This window comes from Anabrus simplex, chromosome 9 (assembly GCF_040414725.1).
Source record: "Anabrus simplex isolate iqAnaSimp1 chromosome 9, ASM4041472v1, whole genome shotgun sequence".
NCBI classification, from domain to species: Eukaryota; Metazoa; Arthropoda; class Insecta; order Orthoptera; family Tettigoniidae; genus Anabrus; species Anabrus simplex.
The window spans coordinates 72,173,074-72,194,165 of record NC_090273.1 but is presented as its reverse complement, the minus strand read 5'-3'; the positions used below and the strand labels follow the sequence as shown (position 1 = coordinate 72,194,165).

At 39.6% G+C, this 21,092-nt stretch overlaps 1 protein-coding gene across 1 annotated transcript in view; it reads left to right on the top strand.

Moving 5' to 3' along the window:
• Positions 1–21,092, top strand: part of RpL36A (ribosomal protein L36A) — a 44,425-nt gene that overhangs the window by 7,241 nt on the left and 16,092 nt on the right. Inside the window, exon 3 of the mRNA XM_067153796.1 lies at positions 17,364–17,480. Within this exon, the coding sequence (XP_067009897.1) occupies positions 17,364–17,480 (117 nt within the window). The remainder of the gene's footprint in view (positions 1–17,363; positions 17,481–21,092) is intronic.

The window sequence follows — 21,092 nt, the reverse complement described above, 5'->3', positions numbered from 1 at the left end:
ACTGTTACGTTTGCATTGTGAATGGGACCTAGTCCATTAGAAAAGTTTTCACCTTATTACCTTTATTCCCAAAATGGTGGTTGCAAAATCTACAAGATAATAACCATGATTGCAATAAGTTAAACAATATCAATTTAAACCACCGAATAGAGATTTATACCATTAACTTATTCGTAAACAATTATTGTTTGGAGCTCCTACGCATAGATTCATTTAATTTTACATTATGAACCTTTCAAATTATCCCGCCATGAAGGTCAAATGGAAGTACAATATACTTACAAGGTCGGAGAATGCCAAATTCTAAGAAAAACCAACATTTCAGGCCTAATCGCCCAGATGGGTAATTATTCACCCTGGATCCAGTCCTAGTATCATCTCCACAGCTCTCAAATGGGTACTTGTATCACTTAATATTCAATCAGATCATTGCCCAGCAAGCTGCCTTCTTGTGAATAATAATCAGAACAACTGAACTACTCGGTCATTGTCGTCTTACATCACATGATCGCGGAGCAAGTTCGACTTTCCGTACCCAAGGAGCAGCACACACTAGCGACCAGGAAGCCTAGTACAATGCCAGTACGCTAGGAGGCGCACAATTTTCAAGCAGAGAATAAGGAAATGCATATAACGACGGTCCAGCCCACTCAGTAGGCCAGAAATCACATGAAGGCATAAACTGAGCTGCAAAATACTTCATGACTCGCATCTAGTTATTTAAAATCTATTATAAATGTGACGGGAAAGTCACCATACATCTTTTCTCGTGAAGACTGGGTTAGGGAATTTTCATTGTAATAATGAAATGGCGTATGGCTTTTAGTGCCGGGAGATCCCAGGACAGGTTCGGCTCGCCAGGTGCAGGTCTTTTGATTTGACGCCCGTAGGAGACCTGCGTGTCGTGATGAGGATGAAATGATGATGATGAAGACAGCGCATACACCCAGCCCCCGTGCCAAGGAAATTAACCAGTGATGGTTAAAATTCCCAACCCTGCCGGGAATCGGAACCCGGCACCCCTGTGACCAAATGCCAGCGCGCTAACCATTTAGCCATTGTAATAGCAAGCCTTTTTACCTACTATCAGTCACAATCAAGTTGGGGAGTTTTCATTATGATGGCAAGCCCACTTGTCTCCTGCCAGTCAATCAAGTTTAGTAGTTTTCAGTATAATGGCAGACAGTTGCTTTGCACCTGCCTCTTTACATCCTCAGAAAAACTGTCTTTGTGGTTTTTCCCAACTGAAATCAGCATAGCTCATTACAATGAAGTCGGTAGGAATGTCGTGATTAAAAGCAATGCTATCGAATGAAAAACAGCACATTTTCTGACTACTACTCTGCCAATCCAGCAGTCCAAAGTTCCTGAGCTGGAATAACCAGATCACAGACAGCCGTGAGCACACTTATGCCATTATTTCTTTAAGTGTGCACACTTCTCATTCCAATCAGCGCCTCAGAGTAGGGATCCAATAGCAGGAATACTATGATTAACCAGTGTTTTACGTACCAGTAGTACCAGAAAAATGAACCAGAGGCTTGGCAGGCTAAAGAAGAAAATTTTCTAACTCCCTAGCAACTTCATACCAATGTTCAGGCAAGCTGTTATATTCCATAAGCAGCAGTAATCCCATCAACCAGAGATGAGTGGCAACATAAGAGGCAAAGCCTATCACAAAAGCAATGGTCAATATAATGTTATTGATCATGTTTTATGAGCTTTCGATATTGTAGGTCTTCACATTTAGTTTTCTTCCAACTCTGTGATATTAGGGCATCTTTCTTTCATGACTCTCTGTTGTCTTATTCTTCAAGCAATCATTCCTTTACAATCTCCCTTGGTCAACTTGTTCTTTTCTGACCCCGACAGTATTACCAATTTTCATTAAATTCTCTTTAGGTACATATTTTTTTGTGACTCGGCGTTAATATGGACACAGCAACAAAAATTGAAATTCATAAATATCTGTTATAATAGCCGGTACGGTAAAAATGTACAAGACATAATTGATCGAACATTTAATTCTGTATAACTTTAGTAGGTAATGTAATATTTATTGACCACGAACCTACTACGCTGGCATTGCAGGGGGAGAGGTGATACTCCCATGTAGCACGTCTCAGGTGGCGGATAGGGGGTCCTAACTGGCTTGCCGGTGGACTTGAGCAAAATAAAATAGCTTTTGCGAACCAAACACACTTCCCCCTGTGGATGGGGGACGCATACAAATAATACACCCATGGTATCCCCTGCCTGTCTTAAGAGGTGACTAAAAGGGGCGACCAAGGGATGATTGAATTAGAACCATGAAACTACTTGTAATTAGTACCACCATGCGGGGAAGACCATGGTTCGCCTTTACTTGCGCGTAGTACCACTATGTTAGGAGGTACACAATAGGTCTGTAATTAGTAGCGACAGTGTGTGAATCAGGGTGGGTTTTACAGTATCTGTGATTAGTACCACTATTGAGCAACACCATGGGTCTGCCTTGCCCATAAATAATAATAATAATAATCGTATGGCCTCAGCTACCGTGTGCAGACATTTCAATTTGACGCCATCTGGCTGTCTGCTCGTCAATTTCGACGTTCCGTTTTACTCTAGGCCCCCACTAGATGGCAGATCGAGTAAACCGAAACTCTCTTGGGCGTCTATGGCTGAGATTTAATGAATTTTGTCGGGTAAACACCAAATGTGTCACCAGAGATCTTTTACATGCCGACATCGCACGACATGGAGTGTCGAATGGACTTTTTTCCGCCCTTCAAAAATCCGACTACCTCTGCCGGGTTTGAACCCGCTATCTTGGGATCCGGAGGCCGACCCTCTACCGCTGATCCACAGAGGCAGCCTTGCCCATGATTACTACCCACTATAGTTCCGTTTTTATGAGTTTCGACTTGACAGTTAGCCGGAAGTCAAGACGGTGGTGCCAAATTGCTATGAATACAAACAGCTGATTGACGATACACAACACGGACAGAAATGTAAATAGTGGAATATAAGTCCATGATCTGTTATTCTTTGTAGCAACATACATGATTCACACAAGATGAACAATAATACACAACACATTTGGGATAAGGCTACAAGATAAAAATATGTCAGTGCTCGAACAGATAAAACGTGAGAAAATTAAATTTCTACTCACCATGTAGAAGATCTCATGTTGATGTTAGATTCAGTTTCCCGTAACGAAGGAAATAATCCTACAAAGCGAATATACCACTCATTTCTGGGTCACTTTCGGCATTGTCATCGTCTGTTGAGGTTGCACTCTCGCTTGACCCTAAAGGGATAATAAAGTCTTCAACATAATCGTCTGTGAGACTTTCTTTCTCCCAAGCTTTAATCTCGGATTTCGTGTGTCTCGCAACGTTGCTCCAGTCCTCTGCACTTATACGGCCTACGGCTTCGAAAAGAAGTCTTTCAACTTCCGAAACTGTAAAGAGTCGGTTATTCTCAGCTACATAATCCTTCACTTGGGCCCAAATCAGTTCTATGGCGTTAAAATGGCAATGGTATAGTGGAAGGTGAACTACTGTATGCCCGTTCCTTCTGGCTATTTCATCCACCACATAATCTGGTACTGGGGCTTTTTTTTTTTCCAATTGATGCATAAGATCCCCCTTCCCCATGTCATCGCGAACCGAAATATTGTGATCCTTCAACCACTTAATCAACTCGTTCTTTCTAGCCGCCATTGTTGGCACTTTGTCAAGAATGACTTCCTAACATTACAAACAATTTCCCGGGCCTGGCTTCTTAGTGGAGTATCGCTTCCGAAGGGCTTTTTTTCTCTCCAGAGCTTCATCCTTAGACACAGGCGTCAACATGACAGAATATCAAATTCACACACAGGCCTAAAATTAACCTACTATATAACTACCGAACGAAATATTAAACCAAGCTACTATATAAACTAGATCACCTGTTACACACTATTCACTGCAATATAACGTGCTATACTAAACAATTAATTTATAAACTCTACACTACGAAACATAAACGAACAACCACCTAGCACAAAGACACACAAAGACCGCGAAAAGAACTGAGCACAATACAACACACAGCTGATAGCACGTGGTTACAGTAAACAACAGATCGACAACACCGCTAAACGGAACTGGAGTCTAACGTGCTCTATCGGAGTGATCGGCTGCCTATGATTGGCTGTTGATTACTTCACTTACCCTCCGCCAAAAGGCAGCGCTCAAACGTAAAGTCGAAACTCATAATAACTGAACTATATGTGAGGAACACCATGGGATAGTACGAGTCCCTGTGATTAGTCTACCTATGTGAGGAACACAATAGTTTTTTGTTGCCTGTAAATGCTGCTGCAGTGTGTGTCTGTGTTAAAAGTGCACATTACATTACCTGTGTGTAGTAGCATAATGTGTGGAATACCGCGAGTCTACTCTTTTGATTAGTACCACAACATGACAAATATCATGGTTCTACTTTCCTAGCCTTAAGTACCATTATGAGGGTCGATGACCTGGATTTTGGACCGCTTTGGACTACCAGCATCATCGACTCAGTATTGTGCTTTAGGAGCAGTCCCTTGGTCAGTAATACTATTAATGCTAGTTTTTGGGAATGTGGGGCATTACAGGTCGGATCCACTGATTGTTTAAAATTCAAATCCATTCATTCTTCGTCAGGACCACTAATAGAATATTTATAGCCTAGATTGGAGTGGGTCATTTAACAGTTCCAATCTGGAAGGGAAAAGGAGATGTGAGTGATTGCTCGACCTATCGCCCTATACGACTCCTCTGTCATACTTTCAAGATCTTTGAACGTGTACTTGACAGCAGACTCAGATGTATTGTCTCTGTAACACCAAACCAGTGTGGATTTGTTAAGGGATGTAGTACCATCGATGCAATCCATGCCACACGCCTCTTGATGGAAAAGCACAGAGAGAGACAGAAGAGTGTACACATGGCATTTCTAGACCTAGAAAAGGCTTTTGACCATATCCCACATGAACTTATTTGGCGAGCTCTTCGCTGTCATGGCGTCCCTGAAGAGTATGTAAGCTGGGTGCAACTTCTGTATCGCAATTCCACTAGTGTTGTCCGGAGTCCTGCTGGAATCTCTCCGCCTTTCGATATCACTGTGGGTGTTCATCAAGGTTCTGCCCTTTCACCATTGCTATTCATCCTCTGCATGGATACGGCAACAACTGACATACAGACTTCACATCCCTGGACCCTTCTTTATGCCGATGATGTGGTACTTGCACAAGAAACCCGTCCTGAACTCCAGCATCAGGTTCAAACGTGGAAGGACAGACTGGCTGAAAATGGACTGCACCTCAATATCCAGAAGACGGAATACCTGGAATGTGGCCCCCAAACCAGAGGTACCATAAGTATCAGTGAAGAAGACCTGCAGAAGACCATGCAATTTAAGTACTTAGGATCCGTCGTCACCTCAAACTGTGACACCACTCCTGATACTCGGATGAGGGTAAATGCAGCTTGGCTCAAGTGGAGACAGGTCACTGGAGTCCTCTGTGATAAAAAGATGCCTCAATATCTAAAGGCAAAAGTTTATAAGAGTGTGGTACGGCCAGCAGCGATCTATGGGACTGAATGTCGCCCCATGACGAAACAACAGGAGCAAATGTTGACAACCATGGAGATGAAGATGCTTCGATGGTCCATGGGGCTGACCCGATGTGACCACATAAGGAACACGGACGTCCGGCAAAGGTTTGGTGTCGCGCCCATCATAGACAAAGTGAGGGAAGCCCGTCTCCGCTGGTACGGCCACGTCATGAGAAAACAGGACGACTCAGTTGCCAAAACAGCGCTCCACATCAACCCAGAGGGAACAAGACCACGAGGAAGACCGGCAAAGAGATGGACTGACAACATCAGGGCAGACATGCACAGTGTTGGCTTAACACCAGAAGATGTCAACGACAGACAGAAATGGAGGAGATGTAGCAAAGCAGCAGACCCTGCAAGTCGGGATTAATGCTAAGAAAGAGAGATTGGAGTGGGTCATTTCCTGACTTTACATACAGATTTTCATTAAATTCTCTTCAGCCATTTTCTCATAATGCCCATACATACAGATAGATGGAGATGACGGAAAATTGAAAAGTGCATTTTCTTGATATTGTAGACACGACCAATACAGAAATTCCATTCTTTTTAAATTCTGAGCAATGTACAAACAACACACTTATTTTACATTTGCCCTTCTGGATAGAATTTTGCCATAATTCAGCCGTTAGAAATACAAGACAACCCAAGAAATCCAGAAGACGTCTGACCAATTTGTATCCTCTGTCCAGGTAAAATATTTGTTTTGCGCGGTCAGGCCCAACGGACTACGCGCCGCTACAAGTCTCCTCCATCTTTTATCCATCGCTGTCAGTCACCGCCAGTATATACCTTTCGCTGACTGTTGCAGGTCCTCATGGAGACCATTACTCCCATCTCTTCCTGTGTGGATGAAATCCAATAGTTCCCATGGCCATTTGTGCTCTTCCACCTAGCCACACATCCAGTCCATTGCAGTAGCTTGCTTCTGAGAGTCCCTGCTATGTTGGCATCTTGGTACATTTCCTCTAGCTCACAATTGTCTGATCCTCTGTTAACCTGTGCTTGCGTCCAATACCAAACTGAAGATCTTTCACAAAAAATTTCTCTCAAAAACTAGGGAGTCTTGCTTTTGGGTACTCCACGTCTCACAACCATATAGTATGGGCTGGATCAGGGTTTTGTACAGCTGAATCTTGAACTGTTTCGAGGGATTTTTGGACCGGAGCAGTTCTGTTACATTTTGTTGGAAATTCATCGGTCCAGTTTGTTTGTATCAGTCGGTGTACTCTTTTTTGAAATTTCTCTCCTCCCTCCTGAATCATCTCTGCCTGTATTCGATCTTCACCTGGTCTCTTACTTTTCTTAAGCCATTTGATCTGGGTCTTGATCTTGACCAGGGTTTGTGGTGGGGGGTTAATCTGAGTCACCTGTGGTTGGAAACCGGAACTCTAACAACATTTTTCAGGTTCATCACAGTTACCGTCGCAAGAGATTATGGCGAGAATGCTCACGCATCGATACATCGGCTCTGTCCTATTTAGAGATTTTGGTCATTTGTTTGGCTGTTAAATAGTAACAGATGAACATGACTAACTTAACCGCTCAACCGGTTTGACGTGTACGTACCTACAAAACATAGGCTAGGAGCGGTTTGACGTATACCTGTACGGACCAGGCTAGTGGTGATTTAGATGTACATCTGCGTGCCATCTGTTGGTTGTCAACGTGAACTTTTAGCTCGGCTCACAGCACAGGGTATAATTCTTTGCAGGGGATTCTACTGTAATGCGATGTTGTGTTGATGTAAAAAGAATTTGTTTCATCAATGTCGATCGTTGTAAACAACATGGCGGTGTACTCGCATGGTCTGTATTTATCTAATGCAGCTCTTGAATGCATATTAGGTGAAAGTAGTGCTGAGAATAATCCGAGTGAAGATGAAAGTGTTAGTGATGATGATTTTGTACAGCAGGAAATTATGTGTGATGTACATAATGATAGTAATATAAGTGAATGCTCACCCGAGTGGTCATCGACAACTGTCGATTCGAATTTTATTCCAAAAAGAAGGTAATTAGACATTATTTTACTTTGCATGCCACCTTTTTGTATGTACCCTGTAGATATAACATCTGCATGATATGAACTGCATTTCTACTTATTTTGAACAAAACCAGACAAGTCGTTTAAAAGTTATAGCACTGGGCGAGTTGGCCATGCGGTTAGGAGCGCGCAGCTGTAAGCTCGCATCTGGGAGATAGTGGGTTCGAACCCCACTGTCAGCAGCCCTGAAATGGTTTTCCGTGGTTTCCCATTTTCACACCAGGCAAAACCTTAATTAACGGCCATGGCCGCTTCCTCCCCATTCCTAGGCCTTTCCTGTCCCATCGTCACCATAAGACCTATCTGTCTCGGTACGGCATAAAGCAACTAGCAAAAAAAAAGTTATAGCAATGTTTGTGACCGCATGTAAAATTGTGATATTTTTCTAAAATTTATTACCACTGTAAGGTAAAACTTGGTCAGCTTTTAATACTGGCTTGAAGGTTTAAAGCTCTGAATTTGCATTTTACTAAACAGATAGATCCAACAGCCCTGCGAAATATTTGTGTTTTCGACAAATTAAATCTGTTGACTGTGAATATTCATGGTAGTTCGAAGTTATTTTGTGGATCTGGTTTTGTTTGGCTAATTAATACAACAATTTGATCTTGCTATCAGTTTAGTTTAGAATTTATTTTGTTTCTTTGGTATATCGTGTGTTCGCTGTACTTCCCGAACCATTATTATCCATCTTGTAATTACTCCTTTGTTGCATGTGCTTGCGTCATCGTTTTTCTCATAATGGCTGGGCCATGTTCAAGGCTGAATCATTTATCCTTGAATTCTCAGATGATTTGTAGACAATAACAGAGACTTTTTTTGTTGAAAACGATTCCCGTTATGTGGGAAGCGACAATTTTACTCCTGTAGTTTTCTGCACAGTCGCTGCTGCTCACCTTGCATTAACTATGAAGAACCTGACATCAATGACAGTTACGTGTACAGTGAATAACTTTGTGTCATACTTCATCAGTGAATTGTGACAAAAAAATCATATTGATATCAAATTATTCAGAATTAAATATTATTTCAGGTTTAAGAGTAAAGAAGACATAATAACATCTGATATTTGTGACATTGAAAACCATTTTTTTATTTTTTAAAAATGATTTTCAAATTTTAATTTTTTCCCTGCTTTACCAATAATACATCCATGATATATTCATTTCTGAAATGGTCATAGTTTCCTACATTAGTGTAATTTTATTTTAGTTTGTTAAACTCTTTAAGTGTTGATTTTTTGTAATTCGATTACAAAATCACAAAAATTAGTTTGAGCTGCTTCGAGCAAACCCCTGCATACAGGCGGAGTGCAAGAGGATTAAGAAACTTCCTCTTGTCTCTTCTCCGTGTTGCTAGGTTTAGCTCTTCGCACCTCCTCAAATCGTGCTTTACCCCATGCCAGATCAGTCTCTTTCAGCCACTTCAAATACAGTCGAGACAATATGCGACACTTCCGGATTTAGCCTTGCTAAAATGGGAGACAAGTCATAAGTAGCGCTCCTAGTGGCGTGACCTGAAAATTCGCGCTAAATTCAATTATCAATGGAGATGTATATACGGAAATGGATAAATAAATTATGTCTAGAAAGAAAGTGTTACTAAGATATTAACTGCAATGTTGGTAAAGCAATTGTGGATAAATGAATGAAGAATTATTTAACTGAAATATAATCAAGATGTGAAATGGACTGCTGTGAAAGGGCTTGATCTATCATTTATGCATTACTTTTTAGCTTTAGCATTCCTGCCTGAACGTACACGGCTAGATTTGTCTTTTTTCTCATTTAAAAGCATTGTATCATCACATTAAAACACTAGTCAACAAAAATATCAGCATATTCCTTACACACATGATTCAATGAATTTACATTTAAGAGCTGGACAATTTTCCTTTTAACTTGAAGCCTACTAACAGGAAGAAAATCTATAAATTTAGCCTCAAAAACATTCAAACTTTCCCTATAAGCAATACTTGCCATAATGCCATTACATTAGCAGAGATGCCAACTTTCAAGAAAGGCAATTCGTAATGTAGCCGTTCGGGCACCGGGGGGGGGCTGTAGAATTTTCTTTCTTCGAGATCTTACTAACGTACATATCATTGAAAAATTAATGAACGACATACAATTCAACCAGATATTCAAAGACTGACATATAAAGAGTGTATGATTCTAACCCGCTAAAGTAATAGGTGATCTGCAGTACATATCTGAGGTAGATTGAAGGATCATTTCTTTTGTTGAGTACTGCAGTTGCTGCCCTTAGCAGCTTGTAGTTGCTGTTTGGTAAACGTACACTGGTGACATGCTATTCCGTTTGATATCGTGTGCTTCCTCTGCACTAACAGAGCACTTAACAGTTCGGTGTTCAGGTTATGTAGCGCATACCTATCTACGAAATGCCACTGTAATATTTGTCCCAAGTGGCACATAGTCATGAAGTGAAAAATCTGCTGTGAATTAAGCAATACCGTCGTTACTAGAGAAATATGTATACGTTCTTACGGGCTTTAGACAGGACTCACTTATGTTGTATTCCGCTTCTTGTGCCGTCATTTGTTTCTTTCTTGAGGTCCAGGGAGTGCAATGTCTGTGAATTCTCATTATCTTTGTCCATATGACTAGCGCGGGCAGTTCAAACAGCAAAATAAATATATTACTTTTTTGTTGAAAGGAAAATAGCATGATCCCCGGACCAATAAATATATCATTTATGAATGAGTTAGGACACAAAACGAATGAGCAACATGAAGAAAACGACACCTAATTAATACAAACAACTTCAGTGAGCAAAGACATCACACACGAAAGTGTTGGACAAAAAAACACATACGGAAGCGCTACGACGTAGCAGAAAAAAAATAGTTGTAAGGTAGTAAAGTATGTATCCATATCATTCTCTTCAAGTAAACCATTTCGTACTATTTCTTAATTTACCGCATATTTTCGAGTTTATTTATGTAAAAGCAATTATGTTCCATTTAGGGCAAATATTACAGTGACATTTCGTAGATAGGTATGTGCTACGTAACCCGGTGTTCATATTAGCACAGAACTCAGTCTTGTTCTTCGTCACCATACACAACTGAAAATTTGCGGCTACACACACTACAAAAACATGCGTGAATGAGATTTTGAGGAACGCAATAAACAGGGCCATTCTTTCGAGTATTCCTCCCTAAAGTTTTGAACAACTTTTGGTTTATTACTAGCATCACTAATCACGGTAACGTCACCACACGTATTTTCCTGCACAATAAATCGCTTCATTATTTCAAACCTTTCGCATTTTGTAATACACGATTAGCATATATCCTACAAGAGCAATATATGTAAATTTGGCAACCAAAATCGCAATAAATATTTCAACAGTCACGCACGCAGTATCCACAATGATACGGAGTTTCTCACCACTTCGCCGCCAAAACAAAAGGCAAAACAACTCGCATATTTCAAGGAAGTCTGGTCATGTGACGAACAAAGACAACAGCTCCGCAAGATATACCGCTTTACAGGTGCCGATTTCTCCGGTAATGTAAGCACACACTGAGTTCGGCGGGAGAAAACTCGATATATTCTCAAATGAGGGACAGGAAAGGGGTATAAATGATTACCGAGAAGTCCAAAAATAATATTCTGAGAATTAAAGCTGTAATGGCATTCCTTGTCTGTACTTTTGAACACCTCATACACTTAGGTTTGAAAATCAACAAAAAATCGTAATTTGAGGTGTGTGATTCGTAAAGGCGTAATTGTGATGGGTAATTCATAATTATTATGATTGAATCGTAATAGTTGGCATCTCTGCATTAGGGTAAAGCAAATTTGCATCATATTGTTTTAACAAAATATGTACATTTCTTAAATCACCCATATTATTTTCTTCAGTGCTTGACAACACATTACGGCATTCCAAATGGGGTAATTTGGAGCACAACCAGCCACACACACATGCATATGTACAGGGTGATTAATTTGAAAATACAGAGCGGAGTGCCGAGGATTAGGCGTGCTGGGAAGCGGAGACAGCGAGCGCAGTGCCCGCCATGACAAGCAGGCATAGTCGGCTCAAAGAAGCGGCATGATTACGCCTATAGAAACTAAACGAAACTGAACTCGCCGGCTACATGATGCTCTGGACAAATAAGTAAATGAATAAACAAATCAACTAGGAAATTAAACTGAACTCACCAGTATTTACAGACGATGCTGAAAGTGATTCCTTCAGCTGCAATGCAAGCTTCACATCTTGTAATGAGATTTCGGAACACAGTTTGTAGTTCATGGACACCGATAGAACGCACAATGTTCCTAATTTTAGTTTTTAATTCTTCTGCAGTTCGAGGATTATTCCTGTAATTTTTTCCTTTAAGATTTCCCCATAGATAAAATTCACATGTGCTTAAATCAGGCGAATGAGGGGGCCATAAGCCTTTACTGATCTGATCATCATCGAACATTTCCCGTAACCGTCGCGTAGAGCTACGCGCCGTATGGGCCGTTGCACTATCCTGCTGGAAATAGCCGTACCTTTTCTCTTCTTCAGTCAGTTCAGCAAAAAATGGTTCCAGAATGTTGTGAATATAATGGTCAGGAGTAACCGTGTCCTGAAAAAATATTGGACCGATAATTCGTCAGGCACTGATAGCGCACCACACACACCCACCTTCAGATCGTGCAGAGGTCTCGGCTGTAAAATGTGCGGGTTGTCTGTATCCCAGATTCTATTGTTCTGTGAATTGACATATCCACTCAAATGAAACCAGGCTTCGTTGCTCATAAAAAGAAAGTTCGGATCCACAACACCGTCGTGGACACTATTTATTAGCCAATTGCCAAATCGTATTTTTGCATTGAAATCGGTAGGCAGTATGTTATGGACGGAATGAGTCCGATAAGATCGTAAACGTAACAATTTTGTTGCATTATGTGCTGAAGAAGGTGAAATACCGCTTTCCTGAGCTAATCTCCGAAGCGACTTATGTGGACTGACCCGGAGTCTTGCCTGTATATCTTCTAACCTCTCTTGTGTGAGAGCTGTTCTCCTTCGCTTCTTTTTCTTATTGCTTACGGAACTAGTACTACGCCACTTGTAAACGAGCTGATGCATGTAACGTTTTGATGGTACTGTTGTACCGGGAAATTTTCGAAGGAACCTTTTAACTGGTTTCTTCTTCTTGTGCAAATAACACTCGACCGAAAATATTCTTCGCTCTATATTGTATTTAACCATTGTGATAATAACCTCACAACACACCTTAAAAGTCCAATATTTTCTAACTGAGGGACAGAGTGCTAAACAGCTGCGCATTGCAGTGAACACTTCTTATCTCGCCGTGTTGACAGAAGCCATATGGTGCTCGCTCGGGACTTCCCGCGGTATGCGAGAAGAATAATACCGATATAATGGTCCGTTATTGGACATTATAAAATTTCCAGCTAACTCATTCTTGGCTGCCTGCGTTTCGCCCTCGTGTGCTAAGTTAGGCTCGTCAGTTGGGACTTACCACACCACCCAAGACGCAAGGCTAATGCATACTACATCATCATGCGAGAAGAAGTCGAAACACTTAAAATTTTCTCCCTGTATTTTCCTGAATTAAATCAAACCCACATATCACACGTATCACATCATCTCGCAACATAAGTTCAGAGTTCACGTGCAATTCTATGAGGCTGTTTAAATCCTAACTCACATTTGAACTACACTCGCACCGGTGACATTCAATGAATGATTAAACTCAGACGCTTTGTGCCAAATCCATCACGAACCTACATTTTCGAGTGTGTTTCATGTGTTTTTTGCCTTTATCGAGTCCAAACTCACGCTTGTGCAATTCTTGTCTCACCCTTTACAGCTGTTTTTTGAATTGACGCTTATTCAATAAGTGATTTCAATCCGTAACTGCCAAATTTCACCTCAACCCAAATATGTTATGTTATGTGCATTTTTGAGAAGTTTGTGTTTATTGAAATATAACCTATATTTTGTACTACACTCGCGGCAGGCAACATTCAGTGGAAGAGTGTCTGAACTAATTTGAATCTCCAATGCCAATCATCTTGTACTTCCGCATGGTTTTGTTACAGTTTATATGTTTTATTGTTCAAGTGATTATGTTATCTCATGTTTATATAAGTTCGACTCACCCTTCAGGACCACTTTGAAAACTAACATTGTACTTCGCGTCTTCATGTTCTCTCATTTAATCACACTAATGTAACACCTTGTAATATAAATGTCTTCATGCTAGCCTATTTCCCACATTTTGGCTGAAGATGACGCCAAACAGCGTCGAAACTAGTTCCAAGTGTAAATATATGTTGTAAATAAACTATAACATTTATTTGTATTGAAAAGGTTGACCCTTTTAAGTTTCTTATCTTCCATTCTCAGTTCAATACGGACAAAAATGAAATTCTTAGATTTAAATATAATACAACACATCGGTATTGAAGGTTAACTGCTGCACTATACAATAAAATAAGCTTATTATATTTTAAGCCAGTTAAAATGTGGTTGGCGCAGGTCAGAAATTTAGGAAGTACTCTAAAAATCTCTATGTAACTGGAAGAATATATATGCAAACACAATATTTACTTACATTTTCTTGTCACGAGGGAAATGGAGGAAAGACCGCGAATCCTTCTGCACTTCATAGTTATTGCAGCCAAACACAGCACACATCTTTCCACTCATATTGAGAGAAGATATAAAGGAATGACACACGCTACTATTTACTTATGTCAGCTTAATGCAAACGCATAAATAATGCCAAAAACTGCACAAACAAATACACGTGCTCTTACGACAATCAGTAACTCTCAGGTCACTCTGCTAGATAGAGCTCTAATCGCTGTCCCTCGATTTCTTGCAGTGTAATAAGATGTACAATATTATAGGTTAGGATCCACCTTTCAATACTCCGTAATAAGATGGTAAAAAGTAGTTACAACCTGTTTAATGGGACCGGTTTCAACACATTTTAAGTGTCATCATCAGCCAATTTGCGAAGATCTTAAAACAACTAGCACATTGAATACAGGCAAAAAATTAACATTGTATCATAACGTAGCAATTCAGTAAATGTTCAAAACACAATAATCACAGTCAAGAGAGTAAACAGAACATCACTATCTTGCGCCGAAAACAAATATAGCTGAAGTTCATAAGCAGGTCAAATATTCGCTTATGTAAAGTCGTTGCTAGGCAGGTCTTGTAGGCATTTGTTTCTCCGGCCGAAGAGCAAAAGGTGACGTGATGACACTTAAAATGTGTTGAAACCGGTCCCATTAAACAGGTTGTAACTACTTTTTACCATCTTATTACGGAGTATTGAAAGGTGGATCCTAACCTATAATATTCTTATTTCTCTATTCAATACGGAACAATAATGAAGTTTTTAACTTTAAATTCTTGCAGTGTGTCGCGTATTGTCTCTACTGTATTTGGCCACTTGTTCCTGGCTTCCTGTCTGCTCAAAGGCATTTCTTTCCTAACCAGATCCTTGCCTACTATGTCTCCCATGATTGTGTCCTTTGCTGTGTCACTCACTATGCCCTGGATATTTCCACATTTGTTCTCTTCGCTTGCATCCAGTTCCCTTAGTGCTTTGAAGCAATTGTTCATTTGCAGCTGATATTTGGTCTTTATTGTTACATTGGTGATAGGGACTTTGAGTTTTAAGAGAGTCCTACATAAAGCAGATAGAATCTACACAGTTCAGCAATACTATACTGTGAACTCGCAAAAAGATAATCTATAATACCAATTTAATGGTCCGTTATTGGACATTATAAATTTTCCAGCTAACTCATTCTTGGTTACCTGAGTTAGCTGGAAAATTTATAATGTCCATTAACGGACCATTAAATTGGTATTATAAAATACTCATTCAGGACAAATATTTCAGGTTCCCTATGGGAATCAACATCTACATCAAAAGATAATCTGTCAAGAAGAACCAAGTTCCACAGATTAGAATTCAAAGGTGGTATAATTGACTGGAAAAGATTATGAACTTGTTTATAGGACTTGTCAGAATTGTCAATAGGAAGTGACGTTCAAAGGCAGAACAGGGAATCTTGTGGTGTTTCAATATTCACAGTAAAAGTAGCCAGAGTGTGCGATGACAAAAGATAAGATTTCATTGGTGGCTTGAGAAGCCACAGTCTCAAATTTAGGAATACCGCTTGTGGAGCAATTGAACTGCCAAACGGGGAAAGCTTATTGTGAGAAACTTCCCCTCTTGAAGCAGAAGAGAAAAGATCTAAGGTTACGGCCACACTTGAGTGATTTCATGCTGGGTTACTGCGGGTTTTTGCGCAGCTGGACGACCTGCGAGGTGGGTGGCCACACTTGCCTTTTGTCACGCTGAATTTCTACGTATTTTACATGCAGCTGACAACAGGGCGCGTGGCCACACTTGTGTGTTTACACTGCGTGATTTTATTATTTTAAAGTAGCAAAAGCATCGCCCTTGCTCTGCATAGGGAAGGAATTCAATTAAATAATAACTCCGTTGTTGCGTTACGTGCTACTTTGGTTGTTCGTCGTCATCAAAGAAAATATTGGATCCATCCTATGATAAATGACAGGTCATCAAGCGGACAATTTGTGCTCCTACAAACAGTAAACTAAAAGACAATCAAGATCAATTTCTTGAGTATTACAGAATGTCCGTGACCTCATTTGAAATTTTTCTGTTGAGAAATGTTATCAGCAAAAGAAACGCGTATCTCCCAACACAGCGCTCGTTACTGATAACTACGCATCTCTCTTTATTACTGTTTTTGAACTCTTGGTCCTTTATATCGTAAAGGCACGGATACTTTGTACCTCCATTCTGCAGAGTGGAAGTACAAAACGATGTAGTATTCAAACAAGATCACAATTCCGCAGCGTCTTCTTGCCGCAAGTGTGGCCAGGCACTGAACAGGGAAACACGCAAAAAAAATGGACCTAGGCCCATTCTGGAGCGGTTGATTTTGAAGATGCGCCTTGTCTCTTGTCCCACCGCAGGAAATCACGCTGTGTATGGCCGGTACCGTTCAAGTTAGTGCTGTGCATTTTTTATGCGAAATTTCACGCAGTAACTCAGCGTGAAATCACGCAAGTGTGGCCGTAGCATAAAGAAATGTGAACAGTATCTTCCAGACACTAGCTGCTGTAGGGGCTATACTTCAACTAAGGCCATTGATGATTTTTTCAACCTTAGCACTACGCTATCCCATTGTTGCCATAAGATCTGAGTCGGTGCAATGTAGAAGGAATGATGGGTTGGTAGAAAAGAATAATATTTACAGATTAGGAACAACAGAATAGATCAGGACGAATTAAAAGCTACTGGGCAATTCAGGAAAAAAAAACCTATTGAAGATGATTTGACCAGAAAATGATCGGCTGAAGTGGTCCAATGAGGCAGTAAGCTACTGCTACTAGGGTGAGCTGCTACGTGTAGCAATTTTGATTTGATGCCATTTGGGCTGCCTATATGTTAATTTTCACTCTTTCCCTCTACCAGAGGACACAGTTGGTTTGGTAATAACAGAAAGGAGAAGCAATTAAGAAATTTGCCAAATTTTGCAATGGCTGTTAATATATTTTAAGTTTTACATTCCTGATTATCTTGCATAGTGCCTTATTTAATTAATTCATTTATTTATTCATTTTCTTGTTTAGGCCAAGACAACGAAAAAGATTGTGTTGAGGATGGAGTGCACAGATTGCAAGTTCCGTAAACAAGTTCCCCTGAAACGCTGCAAACATTTTGAGTTGGGTGGAGACAAAAAGAGGAAGGTATGTTATCATTTGCATTGCTTTTTATCATATCTCTTTACAGTCTTAAATTTAAGGATTTCATAGCTTTAAACAGTGACTGCAAACATGAACACCACTGCGATGATTTGTCAAAATCAGAACTGCCACATTGGAAGGTTCTTACAGAGTTCTTATGCCAGAAAGGTGAGGTTTTTCAACAGAAATTATATATTTGTAGGAAGCGAGAAATTAATAGCAGTTATTAAGGGAAAATTGTGCTAACACATTCGTATTCAGTGGTTATTAAAAGCTTACTTTAGAATTTATTTACACTCTTTTACCTTCCTTTTGGTGTTTTCTTGGTATTCTGAGAGTATTGTCTTGTAACCATTACATATTTATCTCCGGTTTTAGAATTATTCCCATGCATAAAACTAACGCACTAAACTGCCGAGTTTTTAAATTCCAAAATCGTACCCATCTAAGCAGAGAGTTATTTTAAGTTTTACAACGCACTGTTTAGCAAAATAATTGGTTAGAATTAGTTTGAAACAGTTGATCACTCTCACCTCTGTTAATAATTGAACCCTTACACTAGGATTTCCAGTAAATGGAATATATGCGATCATGCTGTATTTCCAGGCTAAAATTTTTTCCTCACAAATTTAGTTTGTACGTCTCCTACCATCACTATTGCTTCTAGCGTAATATCTTCTTGTATGTCATTAGAAATATCAAGATCATCCGAAGTATTATTTGGATCATTATGACTACTAAGGGAAATATTAATATCACTTAGAGATTCCTCTTCAGTGTACAGTGGAACCTTGATTCTCAGTTTTTGGAGGGACCACAGGGGGAAAAACTTACAACATGAAAAAATGGAAAATCCAGGAACTAATGAAAACCATCAACAATTTGGCTTAAACATTACATAAAATGAAATATGTATAATTATAATCTTACAAACACTCCTAAATCAAACTACAGCCCCAATGGGCCTTCGCCTACCAAGCGACCACCTAGCCTGAAAACCTGCAGACTACGAGGTGATACATGGTCAGTGTAACGAATCCTCTCGGCCGTTATTTCTGGCTCTCTAGACCGGGGTTGCTTTCTCAGTACAGTGGAACCTCGATTATCTGTTTCCGGAATATGCGTTCAAATTACGTGGTCCCACGAACTTCGTAATTAAGTCACGTAAAAATCCTGCATTATCTGTTCCTTGAAGAAACTATTTCCCAGATCAACCGTCCAGAAATTCCAGTCCCATCAAAGCTAAATCCTCAATCGTTTTTTAATAAACTGTATCTCACGAAAGGACAGCTATGGCATACTTATGGATCTTGGCGTTAACGCCCCATCATTGCGATAATTAGAGCAAGTACTGTACCGGTACTGGAAAAGCGATCGACGGTGAACTTGCATAAGGGACCATCTTAGCATCGCATTCGGGTGGTATTGTTTAGAGAATCTCGGAAAATCATAAAGCAGAGAGTGACCGCAACAATTGTAAGGAGACACGGCGCATTTTGACAGCTCTGCTTGAATTGCAAGTAATCAACTTCATTTTCCGTATCAAAATTTAATCACTAAGTTTTACAATATTTAAAATTCTTCCACCGTTTTGATACTTTTTTTGCCTTTGGCAAATTTTTTATTTGTCAACAGTACATGTTTCGTTCCTTATTTAGGAACATCCTCAGCTGTTATTGTAGCTTAGGTGAATTGCTAAGATTTTAAACACGTTAATTTGCAGGTACATTGATTCACTTAAAAACTACTAAAATTATCAATTAAATTAAATAATAATAAAAACAGTGTAGGGGTTAGTGTGTTAATGATATGAGAACGGATGATTGCATAGTTGGTCAGCTTAAAAACTATGTCTATTCATTTGAATAGTTGTTAAAAATTTCATTTTGTTACATTAAAATGTCTGTTTGCGGTTAAAAGTTTTAAAAAAAAGTTTGACTTCGTAACACTGTTCAAATTATTGAATGTTTTATCTTCTGTTCCTTCCAGGTAAGTGAGTTTGCTTATGGTGCCTTTGATTGAGTCTAGCTAGCAGCAACAAACGTCCCTCCAGGGTCACAGTAGAATTGGAGTCTTAACAATAGCAAGAAATTGAAACATAGCTCCCTTCACAAAAATTGATCAGCAATCAGTTCCACATTAGACTCAACAGACATTTTAATGTAACAAAATGAAATTTTTAACAACTATTCAAATGAATAGACATAGTTTTTAAGCTGACCAACTATGCAATCATCCGTTCTCATATCATTAACACACTAACCACTACATTGTTTTTAATATTATTTAATTTAATTGGTCATTTTAGTAGTTTTTAAGTGAATCAATGTACCTGCAAATTAACGTGTTTAAAATCTTAGCAATTCACCTAAGCTACAATAACAGCTGAGATGTTCCTAAATAAGGAACGAAACATGTACTGTTGACAAATAAAAAATTTGCCAAAAGGCAAAAAAAGTATCAAAACGGTGGAAGAATTTTAAATATTGTAAAACTTAGCTCTGCTTGAAGACGGAACGAGTTTATCCAGGGTTAGATGTTTATTTTTTCGATCGTACTGCCGAACAGGTTTTTCAGCACTTTCCTCAGGGCACTGTAGAGTAACTGGGCTTTCAGGCAGGAATCGAAACTGCTCCTTCTTAACGCAAATTTAGTATTTTAGTATTATCGTACACGATTATGTTAGCGAGACCAGAACAGATGTTGCACCTTACATTAAAAAAAAAGTTATGGGAGGTCTTGGGATTGCCTATTACTGTTTAGGTCGTAATGTAAGACTGGGAATTTTACGTTTTCGTGTTAAAATACGAAAAACCACAGTCGTTTTATTTGCGCACGTTACATTTAAATGGTTTGTATAATTTCCAACTCATTCTGACATGTGCAGCAAGCGCGCTTTGCAGATGACCTCAAGGTCACAGACAACAGCCATTTCTGAAGTTTTGATGATATTTCTTTTTATCTTTCCGATTTGATTGGATTAGTGACGGGCAGAATGGAATATAATGCATTCAAGAACTTTTGAAAAACGAAACTTACATTCGAAACCATGTTTTTGAGTTCAACATAACCTTTTAAAAGTCGATGTAGGCGTAATTTACACGGTACTAGATTTCCAGAAACTGCCTACAAACAGTATACCGGAGACCAAATTACAGTGAAAGATTAAGAAACGAGATTTCGCCACCATGTTGGGCGCTTTTGTATCTAATGTGCTTTATTAGATGAGAGAATTAAAAACTACTTGTAGTCGATTGTCGTTTGGCTTGGCGTTATTAGATTTTTCAAAGAGTTTGGCTAATGAAAGTTGCTGAACTAAAAAAAGTTTTCACAGGAAACTGACGAAGATTCCCCTGTAAAATTGAATATAAAGTACCTATCGAGATTTTGAACTCGTGTCCCGGTAATTAATGCGGTTTCGCGGTCCCTGCCTCTCATCCAGAGGGCCCGGGTTCGATTCCGACCAAGTCAGGCAGTTTTACCTGGATATAAGTCTGGTTCCAGGTCCACTCAGCCTACGTGATTACCTTTAATTGAGGAGCTATCTAATGGTAAGATGGCAATCCCAATCTAGAGAGCCAGGAATATCGGCCGAGAAGATCGTCACACTGACCA